At 37.0% G+C, this 22,079-nt stretch overlaps 1 protein-coding gene across 1 annotated transcript; it reads left to right on the top strand.

The window, feature by feature from the left end:
* The first annotated feature begins 20,337 nt into the window (after positions 1-20,337).
* On the top strand, positions 20,338-21,797 carry LOC110141960 (actin-related protein T1-like). Its single transcript, XM_020900983.2, has one exon. It carries the CDS (start codon positions 20,548-20,550, stop codon positions 21,679-21,681), a length of 1,134 nt encoding a protein of 377 aa, XP_020756642.2. The 5' UTR covers positions 20,338-20,547; the 3' UTR covers positions 21,682-21,797.
* The last annotated feature ends 282 nt before the right edge of the window (positions 21,798-22,079 follow it).

The raw sequence follows: 22,079 nt of genomic DNA, 5'->3' as shown, positions 1-22,079 counted from the left end.
GTGTTCCTTACTTATCTGTTTTTGGAAGAGTATGAGTAAAATTGGTGTTAATTTCTTCTTAAATGTATGATAGAAATTCAACAATGAAACCATATGTTTCATGGATATTTTGTTGGATTTTTTTGAATTAATAAAGTATTTTAGAGCAATTTTATGTTCATAGCAAAATAAGTGGTAATTAAAGAGAGTTTTCATATATTCCCTGTCTCCCAAACTTCACTCACACACAACCTCTCCAACTATTAATACTCTGCACAACAATGGTATATTTGCTATAATCAGTGAACCTACATTGAAACGTTATTGTCTGTCAAAGTCCATAATTTACATAAAGTTTCACTCAGTGTACATTCTATGAATTTTGACAAATATATAAATAAGTATCAACCATTTTAATGTCACACAGAATATTTTCAGTGCCCTAAAAACTTCTATGATCTGTCTATTTATTCCTCCACCCCCACTAACTCCTGGGAACTACTAGTCTTTACTTCCTTCATAGTTTGCCTTTTTTAGAATGTTGTATATTTGGAATCATATATGATGAAATCTTTTCAAATTACTTCTTCCAGTTAGTAATGTGCATTTATTTTCTTCATGTCCTTTCATTGGTTGAGAACTCATTTCTTTTTTAGCACTAAATACTACTTCATTTTCTGACTATAGCATAGCTTATCCATTCACCTGCTGAAAGATATCTTGATTGCTCATATGTTTAGGCTGTTATGAATTAAGCTTTTGTAAACATTGATGTGCAGGCTTTTGTGTGGCCTTAAATTGTCTACTCCTTTAGGTAAATACCGGGGAGTGAGATTGCTGGATATTATGCTAAGAATATGTTGATTTTGTAAAAACCTAATATTTTGCATTTGTACAAGTAACAAATGAGAGTTCTGTTGGTCCATATTCTCGCCAGATTTGACCTTGTCAGTATTTTTATTTTGGCCCTTCTGATAGGCATGTAGGAGTATCTCATTGCTGCTTTAATGTGTACATTCTGGATGACTTATATAGGGAGCATCATTTCATATGGTCATTTGGCATCTATATATATTTGATCAGGTGTGTCTCTCAGGTCTTTGCCCATTTTTATTTATTTTGTTTTATTAGTTGGAGGCTAATTACTTCACAATATTGTAGTGGTTTTTGTCATACATTGACATGAATCAGCCATGGATATACATGTATTCCCCATCCCGATCCCCCCTCCCACCTCCCTCTCCACCCGATCCCTCTGGGTCTTCCCAGTGCACCAGGTCCGAGCACTTGTCTCATGCATCCAACCTGGGCTGGTGATCTGTTTCACCCTAGATAATATACATGTTTTGATGCTGTTCTCTTGAAACATCCCACCCTCGCCTTCTCCCACAGAGTCCAAAAGTCTGTTCTATACATGTGTCTCTTTCTGTTTTTCTTTGCCCATTTTTAAATTTAGTTGTTTGTTTTCTTATTGCTAAGTTATTTGCACATCTTGGATAATAGTCATTATCAGATATGTCTTTTGCAAATATTTTCTCCCAGTCTGTGGTTTGTCTTCTCATTCTCTTGACATTGTCTTTCACAGAGCAGAAGTTTTTAACATTAATGAAGCCCAGCTTTAATTATTTTTTTTTTTTGTGAATCTTGTCTTTGGTGTCGCTTCTAAAAGTCACTGCTAAAACATGGATTTGTGAATTTTCAAGCTTTCATTCTATTATTAATATTTTTGTTTTGTTCTATTGTTTCTGGAAAGAACACTTTATATGATTTCAAACTCTAAAATTTAATCAGAGTCATTATTTTTTGCCTAATATGTGGTCCAGTAGAATATCCCAGGTGAATTTGAGAACAATGTTTGTTCTGCTTTTTGACTGTCAATAGTTTGATCATAATGTATCTTGTTGTGAACCTCTGTGTTTATCTTACATGGAGTTCACAAAACTTCTCAAATGTATGTTTGTCATTGTTCAGTTGCTAAGTCTTGTCTGACTCTTTTGCAACCCCATGGACTGTGGCCTGCCAGGCTCCTCTGTCCATGGGATTTCCCAGGCAAGAATACTGGAGTGGGTTGCCATTTCCTTCTCCAGGGGATCTTCCCGACCCAGGGATCAAACCTGTGTCTCCTGCATTGGCAGGCAGATTCTTTACCACTGAGCCACCAGGTAATTTTATCATATTTGGAAGATTTTGGTCATTATTTCCTCAAAAAGCTTTTCTGACCCTCTTTCCTGTCATACACTACCTCCCCTTTTTTTCTTTTTGGTTGTCTAACTGGACAATTTTAATTAACCTAACTGCATGCTCACTGATTCTTTTTTCCCCTTCATTATCAAATATGCTGTTAAGCCATTTATTGATTTTTTAAAAATTCAGATATTTTAACTTTCATTGCCAAAATTTCATTAAGTTTGAATTCTACCTTTGTTTACATTCTCTGTTTGCTGACACATTATTTTGCTAATTTCTTTTACTTCATCCATGATTTTCTTTTGTTCTAGCATAAAAGTGTTTATTAAAGATTTTGTCTAGTAATTCCAGTGTCTGTGTTTCATTATGCACAGTTGCTCTTAATTTCTTCTCTAAATGAGACACATTCTCATTTCTTTGCATGCCTCATAAATTTTGGTTCACAAGCAGGAAATTTGAAAACTGTAATGTAGTAATCCAGAAAATCAGATACTCCCTCCTCGTCTGGACTATTGTATTTCCTTGCTGTAGGTGGTGGTTGTTGTTCAGTCACTCAGTTGTGCCTGACTCTTTGCAACCCCATGGACTGCAGCACACCAGGTTTCCCTGTCCTTCACCGTCTCCTGGAGTTTGCTCAAATTCTTGTCCATTGAATTGGTGATGCCATCCTACTGTCTCATCCTCTGCTATCCCCTTCTCCTGCCTTTCCCAGCATGAGGGTCTTTTCCAATACTTAATTTTATAGTGGCTTTTCTCAACTACTTTAAAAAAAAACTGTATTCTTTGTTGTGTACGTTCTCTGAAGTCTCTGTTTCTTTAACTATAGTCAGTTAGTGGTATGGTAAAGAATTCTTTAAATATATGAAGTCAACAAAAAGAAAGTATCTTGAAAATGCTTTTCAATCTCTGAAGGTTGGCTCTCTATTGGAGCAAAGCCCCAATACATAGCCAAGTCCATTACAATTCTGCCTTAGTATTCCCTTCTGGCTCATGGTGATCCTCAAAAAAAGCTAGAGGTTAAAGTTTAGGGTCTTCTCAGTTCTTTTTGATGTGTGCCTTGCCATGAATATATGTATGACTTTCTAGATACTTTGTTATATCAGGAGCTTTCAAGCCCTTATTCCCCAAAGTGACATTCTCCTCAGTTTTTCTACCAAGAGTTTTGGTGTATCTGTTGCTTGTCTCAACTCTAATATTATGCTCCAGGCATCACTGGCTTTTTCTTTTTATCTCCTTTTCACTATTTTTGATGAACATACTCTGCTTAGCTAATTTTCTGCCATGAGAAAGTTTTGATTTAGGTGAAACAAAAGCAAGCATCTTGTATCACTCCTTGAGGAAAACCACAAATAGGTGAATCAGAAAACACAATTACTTGAAAACAAGGTCCACTCTGGTACCTCATGAAACAGGTAACCTTTGCTGAGAATATAAACCACCACCTTCAAGACAAGTTCCACACCAGGAATAGGATTGGGCAAGGCTAAATTAACACAAAACTTTACTACTCACTTCAAGATACCTTTAACTTGATTCAGTGTCTATTTGGAAGATGTAATCCTTTGACTGCTTTTCAGTGTTTCTTTTTTTTCCAGTTTTATTTTTTATTTATTTATTTTTCATTTATTTTTATTAGTTGGAGGCTAATTACTTTACAATATTGTAGTGGTTTTTGCCATACATTGACATGAATCAGCCATGGATCTACATGTGTTCCCCATCCCGATCCCCCCTCCCACCTCCCTCCTCATCCCATCCCTCTGGGTCTTCCCAGTGCACCAGCCCTGAGCACTTGTCTCATGCATCCATCCTGGGCTGGTTCAGTGTTTCAACAAAATTGATTCTGACAGTTTTTGCTCATTTGTTTTCAGTGTTTCTGTGGTGAGATAGGTCCTTGGAATCTGTTACCTGCCATTTTTTGCTTATATTACTGTTACAGTATTTTCATTTATAGCATTGATTTTATTATTTCTAAGAGCTTCCTTCTCTTTGCTTTCATCTTTCATATGTTCTTGCCTGTTGCCTATTTTTCATTAGCATTTTAACATAGTAATCGTAATTCTTTTAAATCTTCTTTCTAATAATTACCAGGTCTGTATTATATCTGAGTTGGTTCTCCTATTTGCTTTGTCTCTTCAGATATGTTGTGCTTTTTCTTCCTTTTGTTATGGCTTGTAATGTTCTTGTTGAAAGTCATACATATCAATAGTAGGAGCTGAGGTGAATAGGCTTGTAGTGCAAAGATTTATGTTAATATAGCTAGGAGTTGAATTATGTTTGATATTTGCTGTATCTGTAGATGACAGAGAATTTAAATTCCTCTTGGGTCCCTGTTTTTGTCTTCTCTCATGATTTTTAGCTACCCTGAGGACTTCTCTTATTAGAGCATTTGCATCTAGTAGATCTTTGATCTCTAATCCACTATAATATACTCCAGCCTATTGGTGTGGTGAGAAGATGTGGAGGAGGGAAGCTTTCCATTATCTTATGCTAAATCTCAGGTTTTAGTGGGTGTGTCTCTGGACTGTGAACCTCACAAGTGTGTCTTCAGAGGTATGACTCTCCCCACTTTGATGAGACAAGAAACTAGAGAAAAATGAGGTGGGAATAATGGTCTTCTTTCCTTTGGAATAAGGTTTTTTCCCTGTAGAGTTGTTCTTTGCTTTAAAAAAAAGTTTTATGAAATATTTTACAAGGATTGTTATGTCCATCCCTCTACCAGATACAAGAGAGGGAAATATTTTCTTAGCTCTTTACTGTGAGAACCTGGTGATATTCCTTGAGGTAAAACCCACCAAAACTTGAGAGTTCCTTAAGGCCCTAACAACTGCAATTTAAACTTTTTTTTATGATAATTTACATTGAGCCTTCAACAATCTGTAAAAATGACCACTTAGGTGTTCCAAAAAGTATATACCTCCTGTAGCTTCTGCCTCAGGTAAGCAGATGTCAGTTGCACCTCTCTAGATATTTCTGTTTCTCCAGATTTGTAGTGATGGTTTGTCCTGCAAACTCAGTTCTTTGATAGGGTCAAGAACACTCACTTATTTTCAGTTTGTTTTATTTTTTTTCTTGTTTCAAGGACTGGAGCGATTATTTTAAAGCTCTTTATATAGCAGAGGTGAGACCGAAAAGTATATATATATACACACACATACACACACACACATACACATACTGTCTCTCTTCTCTGTTCACATTTGTTAGACCACTTGAGATTTTACTGCAAGTCAGTGTGGTTATGTTAATTATTTAATCTCAGGGATTTCAGTTCAGTGATACATATTTCCAATTCCTGAAAATAGTTGTCTCATATTTTGTCCACTTGCATAGTTGTTCAAAGTGAATGGGGAAAGGGAGTCAAGTTTGGACCTCTTATCCCATCATGAGCAGAACATATTTTCTTTGTTGAAATAACATCTGAATTGCTTCTATTACATTAATTTTTCCCTACTTCTCCTCTCTCTATTCTGAAAAAATCCAAGCATAGGAGGGCTCAACACCCTCTTACTGTCTACAGCATCTACTTGATTGATCTTATCATTCATCTGGCTTTAAATGCAACTTATATACTCTAGACCATGACATTTTGGGCTTCCCTACTGGCTCCGACAGTAAAGATTCTGCCTGAAATGTGGGAGATGAGTCCCTGGGTCAGGAAGATCCCCTGGAGAAGGGAATGGCAACCCACTCCAGTATTCTTGCCTGGGAAATCCCATGGACAGAGGAGCCTGGTGGGCTAGAGTCCATGGGGTCACAAAGAGTTGGACATGACTGAGTGACTAACACTTTCACTTTACTTCATGACATTTTACCTCAAGTCAAGGTATCTTCAGAGTTCCAGATTTGCATATGCAACTATTTCATATTATTATATGGACGTCTCAAAATAGCAGATATCATATACCCAGATTCTCAAGCTCTAGCTTAGTTTTAATAATCCCCTAATATTTCCTGCATCAGTAAATGATTCATCCATCTCTCCAGTTGCTTAAGCATCAAATTAGCAAGTTATTCTCATTACCTCCTTTACCTCACCTTTTACATCCAAATTATCATCAAGTCCTAGAAGTTCTGATAGTATTATATGCTAATCTTCTTTAACTCATCCTCCTTATTTCTAGACTGGATTGTACTAGATTTCTATCAAATTTCTCTGGTGTGTTTACCCTCTATTAATGCCTCTGCTCACGTAGTACAAACTGACACTAAGTTGGATTATATATTTCCACCTTTCTAAAATGCTCTAGTAATTTCCTATTACACTTGGGATAAAATCTATAATCCTTATCATGTTCCACAAGACCATGTGAGAGCTGTCCTTTTATAGCTCTTTTTTTTTAACCTCATCTACTTCCACTTTTTGCCTTCATTTACTTCATTTGCTTTGAGCTGGGAAATTAACAACTAAGCAGATATGGGAAGGCCACTAACAATATCTATTGTCATTACTCTGAGAATCTTCCATGTGAATCTTTATCCTATTAGATTATAAGATGATCATTGTACTCATTGTACTATATCTAGACAAATGTCTGGCACCTAGTTAGAACACAAGGCATATTTTTGCATGAATAAAGAGAAAATTTTCATTTCAGTATATAATGAAGAGATAATAAAATTTTATCTACAGGTGTATATAATCATGCTACTACTTCTATAATTTATCAATGATCATAGCTAGTGAAAATCAGTATATATGGCAAGATAGCATTGCTGGAGAGGAAGAATTAATATATTGATTTGATGTATATTATTTTATTATCTTAAAAATCAAGTTTAAATAAAACATAAAAATAGGATTTAAATATGATATGACTTAGATAAGTATATAAATATAAGACAATTTCAAGGAATGAATATAAGCTAATAATGTGCAAATATTTTGAAGTATGGGATATAGAAGTCAAGAAAACAGATCAAGTCCCTCTTCTCTTAGAGGTTATGTTATAGAGGAAAGAAAGACTAATAAACAAAATTGTAGGTTGTATGGTGATCAGTTGTCCTGGATTTCCTGGGGCTGAGGGGATTCCCTGTATATGAGGCTTTTCAGTAAAACTCAGAAAGTTTCAGGCAAATTATAGAGTTGGCTACCCTATGTGGTGATAAGTGCCATGGAAGATAAATCACAGAGCTTACTCTGTTATACTGAGTGATGAAGATATACTCTATGAAAAAGAAGTATTTAAGTCATTATGTGAAAAAAATAATGAAATGTGTCATAAAGATATATTTTATATATGTGTGTATTTGAGAATATGTAAATACATATGTGTGTATTTGTGTATCATGAAGCAGAAGTTAGAATATACAATAAAGAATTATATCTGTTAAATATTATCAGACCAAGCAAGATCACCAGGAATAAAGGACCCAGTTTTGATAACATACTTTTTTTTACTATAGTTATGTAATTGTGCATCCATCACCATTAATCCCAGATTATTTCATCATTTTACAAATAAATAAATCTTTTAGCAATTAATGGGGCTTCCCTGGTGGCACAGGAGTAAAGAATCTGTCTACGAATCCAGGAGACATGGGTTCAAGCCCTGGGTCGGGAAGATCCCCTGGAGAAGGAAATGGCAATCCACTCCAGTATTATTGCCTGGGAAATCCCATGGGCAGAGGAGCCTGGCAGGATATAGCTCATGGGTTTCCAAAGAGTTAGACATGACTTGGCAACTAAAGAACAACAACATAGCAACAACATAGTAACATCCCCTTCTTCATTTAACTAACATCATATTAATTGAATCATATAATATATGGCCTTTGGTTTCTCCTACTTTTAATATCATGATCAATACTTCATTAGTTATTGTGGCTGAATATCCAGAATTGATTTGTCCGTTTTTTTCAGTTGACCAACATTTGGGTTATTTTCATGTTTCAGATATTGCAAATAATAAATAATGTTGCTGGAAACATTTATGTGTAACATTCATGTAGATATATATCTTCATTTCTCCTAGTTCTATACTTAATAGTTGAAATGCTGGGTCATCTGATAACTGTGTTTAACCTTGTGAGGAATTGTGATACCGTTTTACAAAGTGGTTGTAACATTTTACATTCTAAATAGCAATGCATGATAGCTCTAATTTCTCCACATTCTTGCCAACACTTGTTATTTCCTGTCTTTTGAACTATAGATATTATAATGGGCATGAAATGGTACATCACTGTGGCTTTGATTTGCAGTTCCTTAATTGGCACCCCACTCCAGTACTCTTGCCTGGAAAATCCCATGGAAGGAGGAGCCTGGTAGGCTGCAGTCCATGGGGTCGCTAAGAGTCGGACACAACTGAGCGACTTCACTTTGACTTTTCACTTTCATGCATTGGAGAAGGAAATGGCAACCCACTCCAGTGTTCTTGCCTGGAGAATCCCAGGGACGGTGGAGCCTGGTGGGCTGCCGTCTGTGGGGTCGCACAGGGTCGGACACGACTGAAGTGACTTAGCAGCAGCAGCAGCAATGATTAGTGATGTTAAACATCTTATATGCTTATTGGTCATTCATATATAGTCTTTGAACAAATGCCTATGTAAATCATTTTCCATATTCATTACACCTGTTTTTTTAATCTAAGAATATATTATAATTTCAGCTCTTTTACTTGAGTCTTTGATGTGTATTGACTTAATTTTTGTGTGATTGGGAGTAGGTGGTTGAATGTCATTCATTTGGATGTGTCTGTGCAGTTATCCCAGCTTTATCTTTTGAAAATACTATTCTTTTTTAAATTAAATTTTTATTTGAAGACTAATATATGTTCACATGCAGTTGTAAAAAATAATACAAAGACATTCCATGTAGTTTTTGCCTCGTCTTAACCCAATGGTAACATCTTGCAACACTGCAGTACAATATTACAACCAGGGTATTAACATCAATACAGTCAAGACAAAGAATGTTTCCACCACCATAAAGATCCCTTATCTTGCCATTTTATCACCCCCACAATTCACTATTCCATTTATCCCCTCCTGACTTCCTGGTAACCATCAATCTGCTCCCCATTTTGATAATTTTGTCATTAAAGTATCTTTTATTCATGTAATCATATTATATGTAAAATTCTAGTATATGTAAATTTTAACTTGCTATGATTCTCTGAAGATTAACAGCTTACATCAGTAGTTCATTCCTTTTTATTGTGAAGCAATTTTTAATGGTATGGATGTAACAGAATTCATCCATTGAAGGACATCCGAGTTCTTTCTAGTTTTTTTTTTTTCCATTTATTTTTATTAGTTGGAGGCTAATTACTTTACATCATTACAGTAGTTTTTGTCATACATTGAAATGAATTAGCCATGGATTTACATGTATTCCCCATCCCGGTCCCCTCTCCCACCTCCCTCTCCACCCCGTCCCTCTGGGTCTTCCCAGTGCACCAGGCCCGAGCACTTGTCTCATGCACCCAACCTGGGCTGGTGATCTGTTTCACCCTAGATAATATACATGTTTCAATGCTGTTCTCTTGAAACATCCCACCCTCGCCTTCTCCCAGAGTCCACAAGTCTGTTCTATACATCTGAGTCTCTTTTTCTGTTTTGCATATAAACATTTATATACAGACATTTTGTGTCAAAGTTAGTTTTTATTTCTCTGGGATAAATGCCGAGGAGTGCAATGGTTGTATGGTAAAGTCATGTTTAGGTTTTTAAGTAATGGCTTTTTCCCAGAGTGGCTGTACCATATTACATTTCCAACAGAAATTTATGAGTTATCTAGTTGTTTTGCATCTATGTTAGCATTTGCCATTGCCAGTATTTTTTATTTAAGTAATTTGATAGGTGTATATCATCGTGGTTTAATTAACATTTCCCTAATGAATAATAATGTTAAATATTTTTATTTCCTCACCTGCTATCTATATATAGAGGTACAATGAAGGTAATATTATATTAATTTTAGATTTATAACATGATTCAACATTTATGTACATTGCAAAATGGTAACCTCAATAAATCCAGTTAACATATACATAGTTATACTATTTTTTCTTGTGATAAGAACCTTTAAGATCTACCTTATTATCATCTCTCAAGTATGTGATACACTATTATTGCAGTCACCACAGTGCCCATTACACTCTCATGATGTATTCATTTTATAACTTGAAGTGTATACCTTTTAACCTCCTTCACCCATTTGACCCACTCCCCACCTGCAATTTCTGAAAACTACCAACTTGTTTCTGTATCTACAATCTCTCTTTTGTTTAGATCTACATATCAGTAAGATCATGCAGTATTTGTCTTTCTCTGTCCAACTTATTTCACTTAGCATAGTGTCCAGAAGTTTATAAATTATGTAGCAAATGGCAAGATTTCCTTCTTTTTATGACTGAATAATATTCCAGTGTGTGTGTGTGTGTGTGTGTGTGCGCGCGCGCATGCATACCATGTTTTTTTATCCTTTATTTGATGATAGACATGGTTTTTTACATATCTTGGCTTTTGGAAACAGTGTTTCATGTAAGAAGGGAGTGCATATATCTTTCCAAGGTAATATTTTTGTTTTCTTGTGATAAATACTCAAAAGTGAATTTGGCAGGTCATATAGTAGTTCTATTTTTAATTTTTAGAGGTACTTTCATGGTGTTTTCCATAGTGACTGCACTCATCACTGCACCATTTTCAAAACTCAATTGACTAAAAATGTATATACTTAATTGTAAGTTATAATTCTATCCTGCTTATGTATATAGACATAGGCAAGTGCTACACTGTCCTGATTATAGTATCTTAGTAGTAATTTTTAAATCAGGAAGTTTTAGTCATCCAATTTTTTTCTTTTTCAAGCTTGGTTTGGCTATTCTCAGCTTACTGCATTCCAATAAGAATTTTAGAATTGATTTATCAGTTGCTGTAACAAGCTGAGATTTTGTTAATAATTGTGATGAATCTGTAAATTAATCTGGTATTATCATTTTGACAATACTAAGCCTTATAATTAGTGATTTGGGAATGAATTCAATTTGATTAGCTTTTATCCAATTTTTTTTGGTTTTTGTGTGTGGGGGGGGGGGTTTTTGGTATAGAAGTCATAAATATTTTGTTACATTTATTCATAAGTATTCTCTTTGATGCTATTATAGGTGAAATATTTTAAATGTTATAGTGTTCATTTCAATTGCATAGAGATATAGTTGTGAGGGTAACATCTAAAAGGCACTTGAATAGGAAGCCTTGGACCTTTGCTCCCCATGTGGATACACCAATTCAACAAGAATACATAGACAAATTCATCAGAAATTCAGAATCTAGTTGAAAGGATGCTGCATCTGGAGTAAGCATGAAACTAGCTACATTGAAGCTGGTAGGGAAAATGCAAGATGCCCTCTCATTGGAATTCTTGCCTCTGGCATAGTGCCATAAGATTGGAAGGAAACCCTCAGCTTTTGGTTTCTTCCTGGAGGAGGATATATTTGCCCACATGTCCAACATTCAAACTTGGGATTCTAAAAGTACTGGTTTCTGTCTTAACCTGTCTCACTGGTCCCACTGAGAACATAGGCAGTCATTTGGGCTAGAACACAAGTACCTATCATAGGCCCTTCTTCTAGCTCTGCACAGAAGGAGTAGATAAAACGTCAGATTCTGTTTCTAACTGGTGAAGTAAAAAATTGGGTCACACATCCAGTTCTAGAGGCTACCTAGGGGATTGGATTTTGTCTCACCCATCTCAGACCACTGATAGGATCAAACTACTTTACATGGCAGGGAGATCACTAAGAACAGTGATGGCAATTTGAACCAGTACAAAGTTTTGAGAGGCTCCTAGAATCTCTGAACAGATTAATTGGTGACAGTCTCCTCCTGTACAAGGTCGATCTGTGAACACTTGGGAGAACTGGATGTTTTCTTCAGTACACAGATATCAACAAAAAGAATGAAGGAAAACTAATAAATGTGGACTGTATGTCCCAAAAAAACAAAGTTAATCTCCAGAAACAGAACCTATATGTGAACCTATAAACAGAACCTATATATGAATATATAAGACTTATGAGGCACAATAGCAATAAAAACAATAAATAATAAACAATATTAATAAGCAATAAACAATAAAATTAATAAACAAATAAACAATAAAAAATAAACAAACAAATAAATAACAATAAAATACACAGTATAAAAAGATGTAAAATGCAAAATCAAATGCATAGCATGTGGAGAGGGAGCAAAAGGTAGAGGTTTTGCATGTAAACAAAGTTAAGTTTTTATTAGGTTAAAATAGACTACTATATCAATAAGATGTTTCAAGCAAGCCTCAGGGTAACCAAAATAAATAAGTAAATAAACCTATATCAGATGAATTCAAAATAAAGAGAAGTGAATAAAAGTATACCAATATGGAACAAAGGAACAGAGCAAGAGAGGATAATAGAGACAAAGAAATGTTAAAACGTCCAGAAACCCATTAACAATGTGGCAATAATAAGTCCTGACCTAATAGCAATTACTTTAAATGTAAACAAATTAAATTACACAATCAAAAGGCATAGTGTGGCTGAATGAATAAAATAAAATAAGACCCAACTATATGATGCCCATATGATCAATAACCTCAGATATGCAGATGACACCACCCTTATGGCAAAAAGTGGAGAAGAACTAAAGAGCATCTTGATGAAAGTGAAAGAGGAGAGTGAAAAAGTTAGCTTAAAGCTCAACATTCAGAAAACTAAGATCATGGCATCTGGTCCCATCGCTTCATGGCAAATAGATGGAAAACAGTAGAAACAGTGGCTGACTTTATTTTTGGGGGCTCCAAAATCACTGCAGATGGTGACTGCAGCCATGAAATTAAAAGACGCTTAGAAGGAAAGTTATGACCAACCTAGATGGCATATTAAAAAGCAAAGACAAAACTTTGTCAACAAAGGTCCATCTAGTCAAGGCTATGGTTTTTCCAGTAGTCATGTATGGATGTGAGAGTTGGACTATAAAGAAAGCTGAGTGCAGAAGAATTGATGCTTTTGAACTGTGGTGTTGTAGAAGACTCTTGAGAGTCCCTTGGACTGCAAGGAGATCCAACCAGTCCATCCTAAAGGAGATAAGTCCTGGGTGTTCATTGGAAGGACTGATGCTGAAGCTGAAACTCCAATACTTTGGCCACCTGATGTGAAGAGCTGACTCATTTGAAAAAGACCCTGATGCTGGGAAAGATTGAAGGTGGGAGAAGAAGGGGACAACAGAAGATGAGATGGTTGGATGGCATCACCAACTCAATGGACATGAGTTTGGGTAAACTCTGGGAGTTGGTGATGGACAGGGAGGCCTGGCATGCTGCAGTCCATGGGGGTTGCAAAGAGTTGGACAAGACTGAGCGACTGAACTGACTGATATGATGCCTACATGACTCACTTCAACTTTAAGGGCACAGATAAGTGCAAAGTGAAGGGATCACAAAAAAAGTCTTCGAAAGTTTGAAAATGACTCCAAATAGCCACAGCAATCTTCAGGAAGAAAAATAAAGTTGGAGATATCACACATTTTGATTTCAAAATGTATTAAAAGGCTACAGTAATAAAACAGCATGATATTGGCATGAAGACAGACATAGACCATTACAGTATACTAACACATATATATGGAATTTAGAAAGATGGTAACGATAACCCTATATGCAAAAAAAGAAAAAGAGACTCAGATGTATAGAACAGACTTGTGGACTCTGTGGGAGAAGGCGAGGGTGGGATGTTTCAAGAGAACAGCATCGAAACATGTATATTTAGGGTGAAACAGATCACCAGCCCAGGTTGGATGCATGAGACAAGTGCTCAGGCCTGGTGCACTGGGAAGACCCAGAGGGATCGGGTGGAGAGGGAGGTGGGAGGGTGGACCGGGATGGGGAATACATGTAAATCCATGGCTAATTCATTTCAATGTATGACAAAAACCACTGCAATGCTGTAAAGTAATTAGCCTCCAACTAATAAAAATAAATGGAAAAAAAAATAAAAAAAATAAAATGATTATTTCTTTAAAAAAAAAAAAGACAGACATAGAGACAGACCAATGGAACAGATTAGAAAAGCCATAAATAAATCCACATATATATGATCAACTGATCTTTGACAAAGGTGCCAAGATTACATGATGTAGAAAGGATTTTCTCTTCAACAAAGGGTGCTGCAACAACTAGATATCCATATATGAAAGATGGAAACTGAATCTTTATCTTACTTGTACACAAAAAAGTGAATTCAATATGGATTGAATTGTTAAAAGACCTAAAACTGTAAAACTCCTAGGAGAAAATGCAGGAGAAAGCTTCATGTTATTGCTCTGGGCCATGATTTTTTGGATATGACACTAAAATCACAGGCAAAAAAAAAGTTAATAAGTATGAATATATCAAACTGAATGATTCTGCACAGCAAAGGACATATCAACAGAATGAAAAGGAAAGCTATGGGATAGGAGACAACATTTTCAAATCATATATCTGATAATGTGTTAATCTCCAAAATGTATAAGGAATTCCCACAATGTATTAGCAAAAAAGCAAATAGCCTGATTAAAAAATGGGTAAAGGACTTAAATAGACATATCTCCAAAGAAGACACAGAAATGGTCAACAGGTATATGAAAACATGCTCAATGTAACTAATCATCAGGCTAATACAAGTCAAAACCACAAGGAGAGATTACCTCACAATTAGGATGTCTATAATAAGAAAGAAAATACAGGTTAACAAGTGTTAATAAAAATGTGGGAAAGCTGGAACTTTTTACATTTTTGATGGGAATATGAAATGGTGCGGCTGTGATGGAAACAGTATGGAGTTTCCTCAAAATATTGAAACTGTAGCTACCATATGATACATTTTCCCACTTCTGAGTATTTACCCAAAATAATTTAGAATTTGGAAGAGGTATTTATGCTCTCATGTTTATTGCAGCATTATTCATAATTTTCAAGGTTTGGAAAAAACCTAAATCCCTATCAGCAGATGAGTAGATAGAGAAAATACGATATACCAACACAATAAATATTTTTCAGCTAAAATGAGTGAAATGTTGGCATATGTGACAGCATGGATGAATCTTGCAGACGTAATTCTAAGTAAAATAAGCCAGTCACAAAAGGAACATTATTACATAATTCTAATTACATGAGGTATCTAAAATAGTACAAACTCATAGGAGCAGGAAGTAGAATGGTGGTTACCAAGGGTTGGAAGTAGGGACAAATTGTAATTTACTCTTCAACAGATTTAAAGTTTCAGGATTTCCACTGGCCTAAAAATCCTCTGTGCTCTGCCTAGTCATACCTCCTCCACCTCATGCCCACACCGCTGGAAACCACTGATTTTTTATTTTTTCTGTCTCATAATCTTGCTTTTTCCGGAATGTCATATAGTTGGAATCATACAATATGTAGCTTTTTCAGATTGGCTTTTTCACTTACAAGATGCACTTAAGTTTTCTCCATGTCTTTTCGTGACTTGACAGATTTTTTTTTTTTTAGCGTTGAAAACTATTCCATTGATTGAATGTAACATACTCTATCCAGTCACCTACTGAAGAACATCTTGGTTGTTTACACATTTTGACAGTTATAAATAAATTTACTATAAACATCCATGCTGTCTGATAGCTATTTATTCCCAGAGAACTTTTATAATTTGAGTCAGTTCTCTCAAACCCTGATGCTGTTTTATCACAAGCATATGCAACATTCTAAATCTTCTATTGTCATTTCAATAATCTTCACAGCATTTCCCACAGGAATAGATTCCACATCAAGACAAAAGTTTCTTTGCCTATCCATAAGAAGCACCTTCTTGTCTGTTAAAGTTTTATCATGAGGTTAGAGCAACTCAGTCATCTCTTCAGACTGCAATTCTAATTCTAGTATGCTTCCTACTTCTACCATATCTGGAGTTACATCCTCCACTGAAGTCTTGAATCCTTCAAAGTCATCCATGAGAGTTTGGAATCAACTTTTTCCAAACTCCTGTTAATGTTGATATTTTGATCTCTTCCTGATGAATCACAAATTTTCTTAATGGCGCCTAGAGTGGTGAATCTTTTTCCATTGGTTTTCTGTGTACTTTGCCCAGATCCATCAGAGGGACCCCTATCTATGGCAGCTATAGACTTGCAAAATGTATTTCTTTTTTTTTTTTTTTTTGCAAAATGTATTTCTTTTTTTTTTTTTTTTTTTGCAAAATGTATTTCTTAAGTGATAAAGACTTGAAAGTCAAAATAACTCCTTGATCCATGGGCTGCAGAATGGATGTTATGTTAGCAGGTATGAAAACAACATGAATCTCATACATCTCCATCAGAGCTCTTGGGTGACCAGGTGCATTATCCATGCACTGTAGTATTTTTAAAGGGTTTGTTTTTTTCTGAGCAGCAGATCTCAATGGTGAGCTTAAAACATTCATTAAACCATGTTGTAAACAGATGTGCTGTCACCCTGGCTTTGTTGTTTCATAGAGCACAGGCAGAGTGGATTTAGTGTAATTCATAAGGGCCTTGAAATTTTCTAAATGGTAAATGAGCTTTGGCTTCACCTTAAAGTCACCAGCTGCATTGCTGCTGCTGCTGCTAAGTCGCTTCAGTCGTGTCCGATTCTGTGTGACCCCATAGAAGGCAGCCCACCAGGCTCCTCTGTCCCTGGGACTCTCCAGGTGAGAATACTGGAGTGGGTTGCCATTTCCTTCTCCAATGCATGCATGCATGCTAAGTCGCTTCAGTCATGTCCGACTCTGTGCGACCCCATGGACAGCAGCCCACCAGGCTCCTCTGTCCACGGAATTCTCTAGGCAAGAATACTGGAGTGGGTTGCCATTTCCTTCTCTGCACCAGCTGCATTAACCCCTAACAAAAGAATCAGCTTGTATTTTCAAACTTTAAAGCTAGCACAGACTTCTCTCTTGCTATGAGTCCTAGCTGACATCTTCTGATTGAAGGCTGTTTCACCTCCATTGAAAATCTACTAAAAGGATTTTTAGTGTAGCTACCTTCATCATCTTAGCTAGGTATTCTAGGTAACTTGCTTCAGCTTCTGTATCAGCATTTGCTGCTTCACCTGTACTTTGTTGTGATGGAGATGGCCTCTTTCCTTAAATCTTATGAGCACTTTTCTATTTCCTTCAAGAATTTCTCCTTTGCACTCAAAACTTGGCTGTTTGGCGCCAGAGGCCTAACTTTCATCCTATCCCAGCTTTTGGCATACTTTCCTCACTGAACTTAATCATTTCTAACTTTTGATTTCAAGTGAGAGTTGTGTGACTCTTCCATTCACTTGAACACTTAGAGGTTATTGTATGGTTTTTTTTTAATAATTGTATTTATTTATTTTGGCTGCACTGGGTCTTCATTGCTACACACAGGCTTTCTCTAGTTGTGGCAAGTAGGGGCTACTCTCTAATTGTGGTGTGGGTTTCTCATTGCAGTGGCTTCTCTTGTTATGGAGCATAGGCTCTAGGACACATAGGCTTCAGTAATGTCAGCACTTGGGCTCAGTAGTCGTGGCTTCCAGGCTCTAGAGCACAGGCTCAGTAGTTGTGGTGCACAGGCTTAGTTGCTCTGGGGCATGTGGGATCTTCCCGGATCAGGGATCAAACCCATGTCTCCTGCATTGGCAGGTGGATTCTTTACCACTGAGCCACCAGGGAAGCCCCATTGTATGGTTATTAATTGACCTAGTTTCAGTATTTTTGCATTCCAGAAATTGAGAGGCTCCAGGAGAGGCAAAGAGATCAGTGAATGACTAGTCAGTGTTGTGGTCAAAATTTATACATTTTGTAGTTTTGCCTTCTTATAAGGACTTGATTTGTGGTTGTGGCACCTCCCAAAAATTATAAGAGTAATATCAAAGAACAGTGATCACAGATCACCATAGCAAATGTATATTAAGTATACCTCAAAAAAGCTGAAAAAAAGAAGAGTTGATGTGTCTATTCTTCAGGATTTTCCAGAAAAACAAAACCAATAGAATAGAATAGACATATAGCTTAAAAAGATGTTTATTTCATGCATTTTTGTATACTAAGAAGTCTCATCATGTATTCCCCATCCCGGTCCCCCCTCCCAATACATGTAAATCCATGGCTAATTCAATGTATGACAAAAACCACTGCAATGCTGTAAATTAATTAGCCTCCAACTAATAAAAATAAATGGAAAAAAAAACAAGCAAAAAAAAAAAAAAAAGAAGTCTCATCAACTGCCAGCTTTAACCTGGATGCCCAGGAATGCTGATGATACAATTCTAGTCCAAACTTGAATAACTGATAAATAGGGTATTCAATGGTAAAAGTTCTGGTTCAAGTCTGAAGACCCATGAAACAAGAATACCCATCATGTCAGATGTCAAAAGATGGGTATCCCAGAGACACCAAGAGCAAATTCGTCTTTCCTCTGTCTTTTTGTTCTATTCAGGGCTTTCAGCAATTTGAATAATACCCACTTGTATTAATAAGGCTGCTAAGTCACTTCAGTCGTTTCCTACTCTGTGTGACCCCGTAGATGGCAGCCCACCAGGCTCCCCCATCCCTGGGATTCTCCAGGCAAGAACAGTGGAATGGGTTGCCATTTCTTTCTTCAATGTGAGAAGGTGAAAAGTGAAAGTGAAGTTGCTCAGTCGTGTCTGACTCTTAGCGACCCCACGGACTGCAGCCTACCAGGCTCCTCCATCCATGGGATTTTCCAGGCAAGAGTACTGGAGTGGGGTACACTTTACTAAATCTAACAATTCAAATGCTAATTTCTACTAGAAACACCTTTATGGACACACTCAGAAATCATATTCTATAAGATATCCGGCCATTTCTTAGCCAAGTCAAGTAGACGAATAAATTAAACAATGATAGTATTACAGTCTTGAGTGAAATTTATAGGACAGGATAACAGGCTAGAAACTAAAGAAGTTTTCCTACATTACAGTATTGAGGCAGAATTCCTGCTTCTCCTATAAACTTTAGTTTTTGCTCTAAATGCCTTTTGTTTGGATGGAGCCCACCCATCTTATGGATATTAACCTCTGTTATTTAAGGCAACTGATTTTAAATCGTAATCACATATACAAAATACTTTCATAATAATTTATAGACTATTGTTTGACCAAACAACTGGGCACAATAGCTCAGCCAAGTTGACAAATAAAATGATTCATCTCAGTCTGTATTTTTTTTAAAGAAGATTTTACACTGATAGCCTAACCTTCAAACTTAACATACAGGTAAAAGAAGAGCAAACTGAAGCAAGCAAAATGAACAAAATTATTTTTAAAAAATAGTACAGAAATGATTGAAATAGAGAATAGAAAAATGGAGGAATCAATTAAACCAAATGCCGATTTTCTTAAAAATTTCAAAAAATGAGATATTACTACCAAACTTACAGAAATAAGATGGGATTACAAATAAATACTGTGGAAAAAAATGTTATGCTATACAATAGCATTAAAAAATATTATATTCAGATGGAAGAACTTTGAATAAAGTATGCTGAATATATGAAGCCAGGCATGAAAGGCCATATGTACAATTCCACTTAAGTGAGAAATCAGAAGGGATAAATTTACAGAGACAAAAAATCTATTAGTGGACTTCAGAGCTCATGAGGATGGCCTGAAGAGGGTGATAGCTAATGGGTGCAGGAAAAATATTCTAAACTTGACTTTTGTAATGTTTGTACATAGTGAACATATTGAAATTAAAGGAAATGTACTATATAAATGGGTGAATGTATTATATATGAAATATTTCTCAGTAAAACTGTTCTAAAACAAAATAAATATAAGGGGGAATAAAAGAAAGGGCACCTCTAGAACTGGATTATAAGTATCTTTACTCCAATTTGAATGTGTTTGATGGTTAGTTACTTCCATTAACAAAGGAAAGAGTAAGCTTGTCATCTCACGAGCAGCAGCTCAGTTGTGCATAGAAGCCACCTTTCTGGGACAACCTCACAGCTAGGCTACTTCATTTGACTCTGAGGTTAGGCCTTTGCTTCATGTTCAGACTTATAAAAGAGGTTGAGAGGTATGGTTTGCCTTCCTCTGTTTGAAGTCTCACCAAGCTAGGAGCACTGGTGGCTCAGAGACCCTGCCCTTTCAACACCCTCTGATGCTCTCTGAGAACAATTGTTGCCTTGGTTACATTATTACATAGGGAGCGGTCATCACTGAAATTGCCTCAGCAGGCCTTGCACTGCCTGAAAAGGGACAAGATTGATGGGTTGAAGATGGGGGTAGGGGACAGCCTGCTAGCTCTGCTTCAGTGACAACCTGAGAGCTTTGGAATCCTGTGGCTGATAAACTTCCAAAGGTACCTGTTATCTCACAAAAGTGGCCGTGTTCTTTCTTTACTTTGGGGAAGGTCAGAAGAGCATCCTGCAGACATGTTTAACCCACACATACTAGACACTCCAGCTGTAATTTTTGACAATGGATCAGGACTCTGCAAAGTAGGCATTTCTGGAGAGCTTGGGCCCCGTCATGTCATCAGTTCTGTCGTGGGGCATCCTAAATACAACATGGCTTTACCAGAAGCCAATCAGAAAAATTACGTTGTGGGAGAAAAAGCCCTGTTCAAGTATGAGGACTTGCAGCTAACCTACCCCATTGAACGTGGACTGGTAACAAGATGGGATGACATGGAGAAACTCTGGAAGTGTCTTTTTGAGTGGGAACTTGGAGTAAAACCCTATCAACGACCTGTGCTCATGACTGAGCCCTCCTTGAACCCAAGAGAGACTCGCGAGAAGACAACAGAAGTGATGTTTGAGACCTTCAATGTGCCAGCCTTCTACCTGTCCAACCACGCGGTCGTAGCACTCTATGCCTCTGCCTCTGTCACGGGCCTAGTGGTGGACAGTGGGGATGGGATCACTTGCACTGTCCCCATCTTTGAGGGTTACTCCCTGCCTCATGCTGTCACCAAGCTCTGTGTGGCAGGCAGGGACATGACAGAGCACCTCACCCGACTCCTCCTGGCTAGTGGGTGTAATTACCCTTGCATACTCAACAAGGCCTTAGTGGATAACATAAAAGAGACACTGTGCTATGTTGCCTTGGAACCAGAGAAAGAACTTTGTAAGAAGCCGGAGGAGATCCTGAAAGAATACAAGCTACCAGATGGGAATGTCATCCACCTTGGGGACCAGCTGTATCAGGTACCTGAGATTCTTTTTGCGCCTGACCACCTAGGTGTCCACAACCCAGGACTATCAAAAATGGTCTCCAGCAGCATTATGAAGTGTGACACTGATATCCAGAAGAATCTTTTTGCAGAAATTGTTCTGTCTGGAGGCACCACTCTCTTCCCTGGGCTTGAGGAAAGACTTATGAAGGAACTGGAACAGCTGGCCTTCAGAGGCACTCCCATCAAGATCACTGCTTCTCCTGATAGATGTTTCTCTGCGTGGATTGGTGCTTCCATCATGACCTCCCTGAGCAGTTTCAAGCAGATGTGGATCACTTCTGCAGACTTCATGGAGTATGGGGCATGTGTTGTCCAGAGAAGATGCTTTTAAAGGATTCAGAGCACAGGGGACAGCTTAAATTGTCAGATCACAGGAGCACTGGTGGAAGGTAACATCTTCATCTTAGAGCTTCACCATGCATTCAATAAAAGTGATATGGCATTTGGGGTTTTGGTTCATTTTTGGTAGCATAAGAGTAATTTTTGATCTAGGTACTGATTCTTTTTAAGTGATTCTAGTCCACCCTTCCTGTCTCAAGGACCTCTTCAGTTGTTTCCTCCTGATAAAGCCTTGGATTATGTGTTACAGCTGGGTCTACTTGCAGGATCTGTAGTGAAAGCAGGTGAGCCTCAATGCCTAGAAGCTTTATTTAGTATGATCCCTAGAATCTTCATTTCAATCAAGTGTCTTAGATATTTCTGATAGTTCCAGTGCTAAGTAAAGACAGA

Source organism: Odocoileus virginianus, unplaced genomic scaffold (genome assembly GCF_023699985.2).
Source record: "Odocoileus virginianus isolate 20LAN1187 ecotype Illinois unplaced genomic scaffold, Ovbor_1.2 Unplaced_Scaffold_2, whole genome shotgun sequence".
NCBI lineage: Eukaryota > Metazoa > Chordata > Mammalia > Artiodactyla > Cervidae > Odocoileus > Odocoileus virginianus.
This window is presented reverse-complemented; position numbering and strand designations above follow the sequence as displayed.

What these genes read in the sequence shown, in the direction of transcription:
- LOC110141960 (XM_020900983.2), top strand. Translation starts at nt 20,548, where the DNA reads ATGTTTAACCCACACATACTAGACACTCCAGCTGTAATTTTTGACAAT.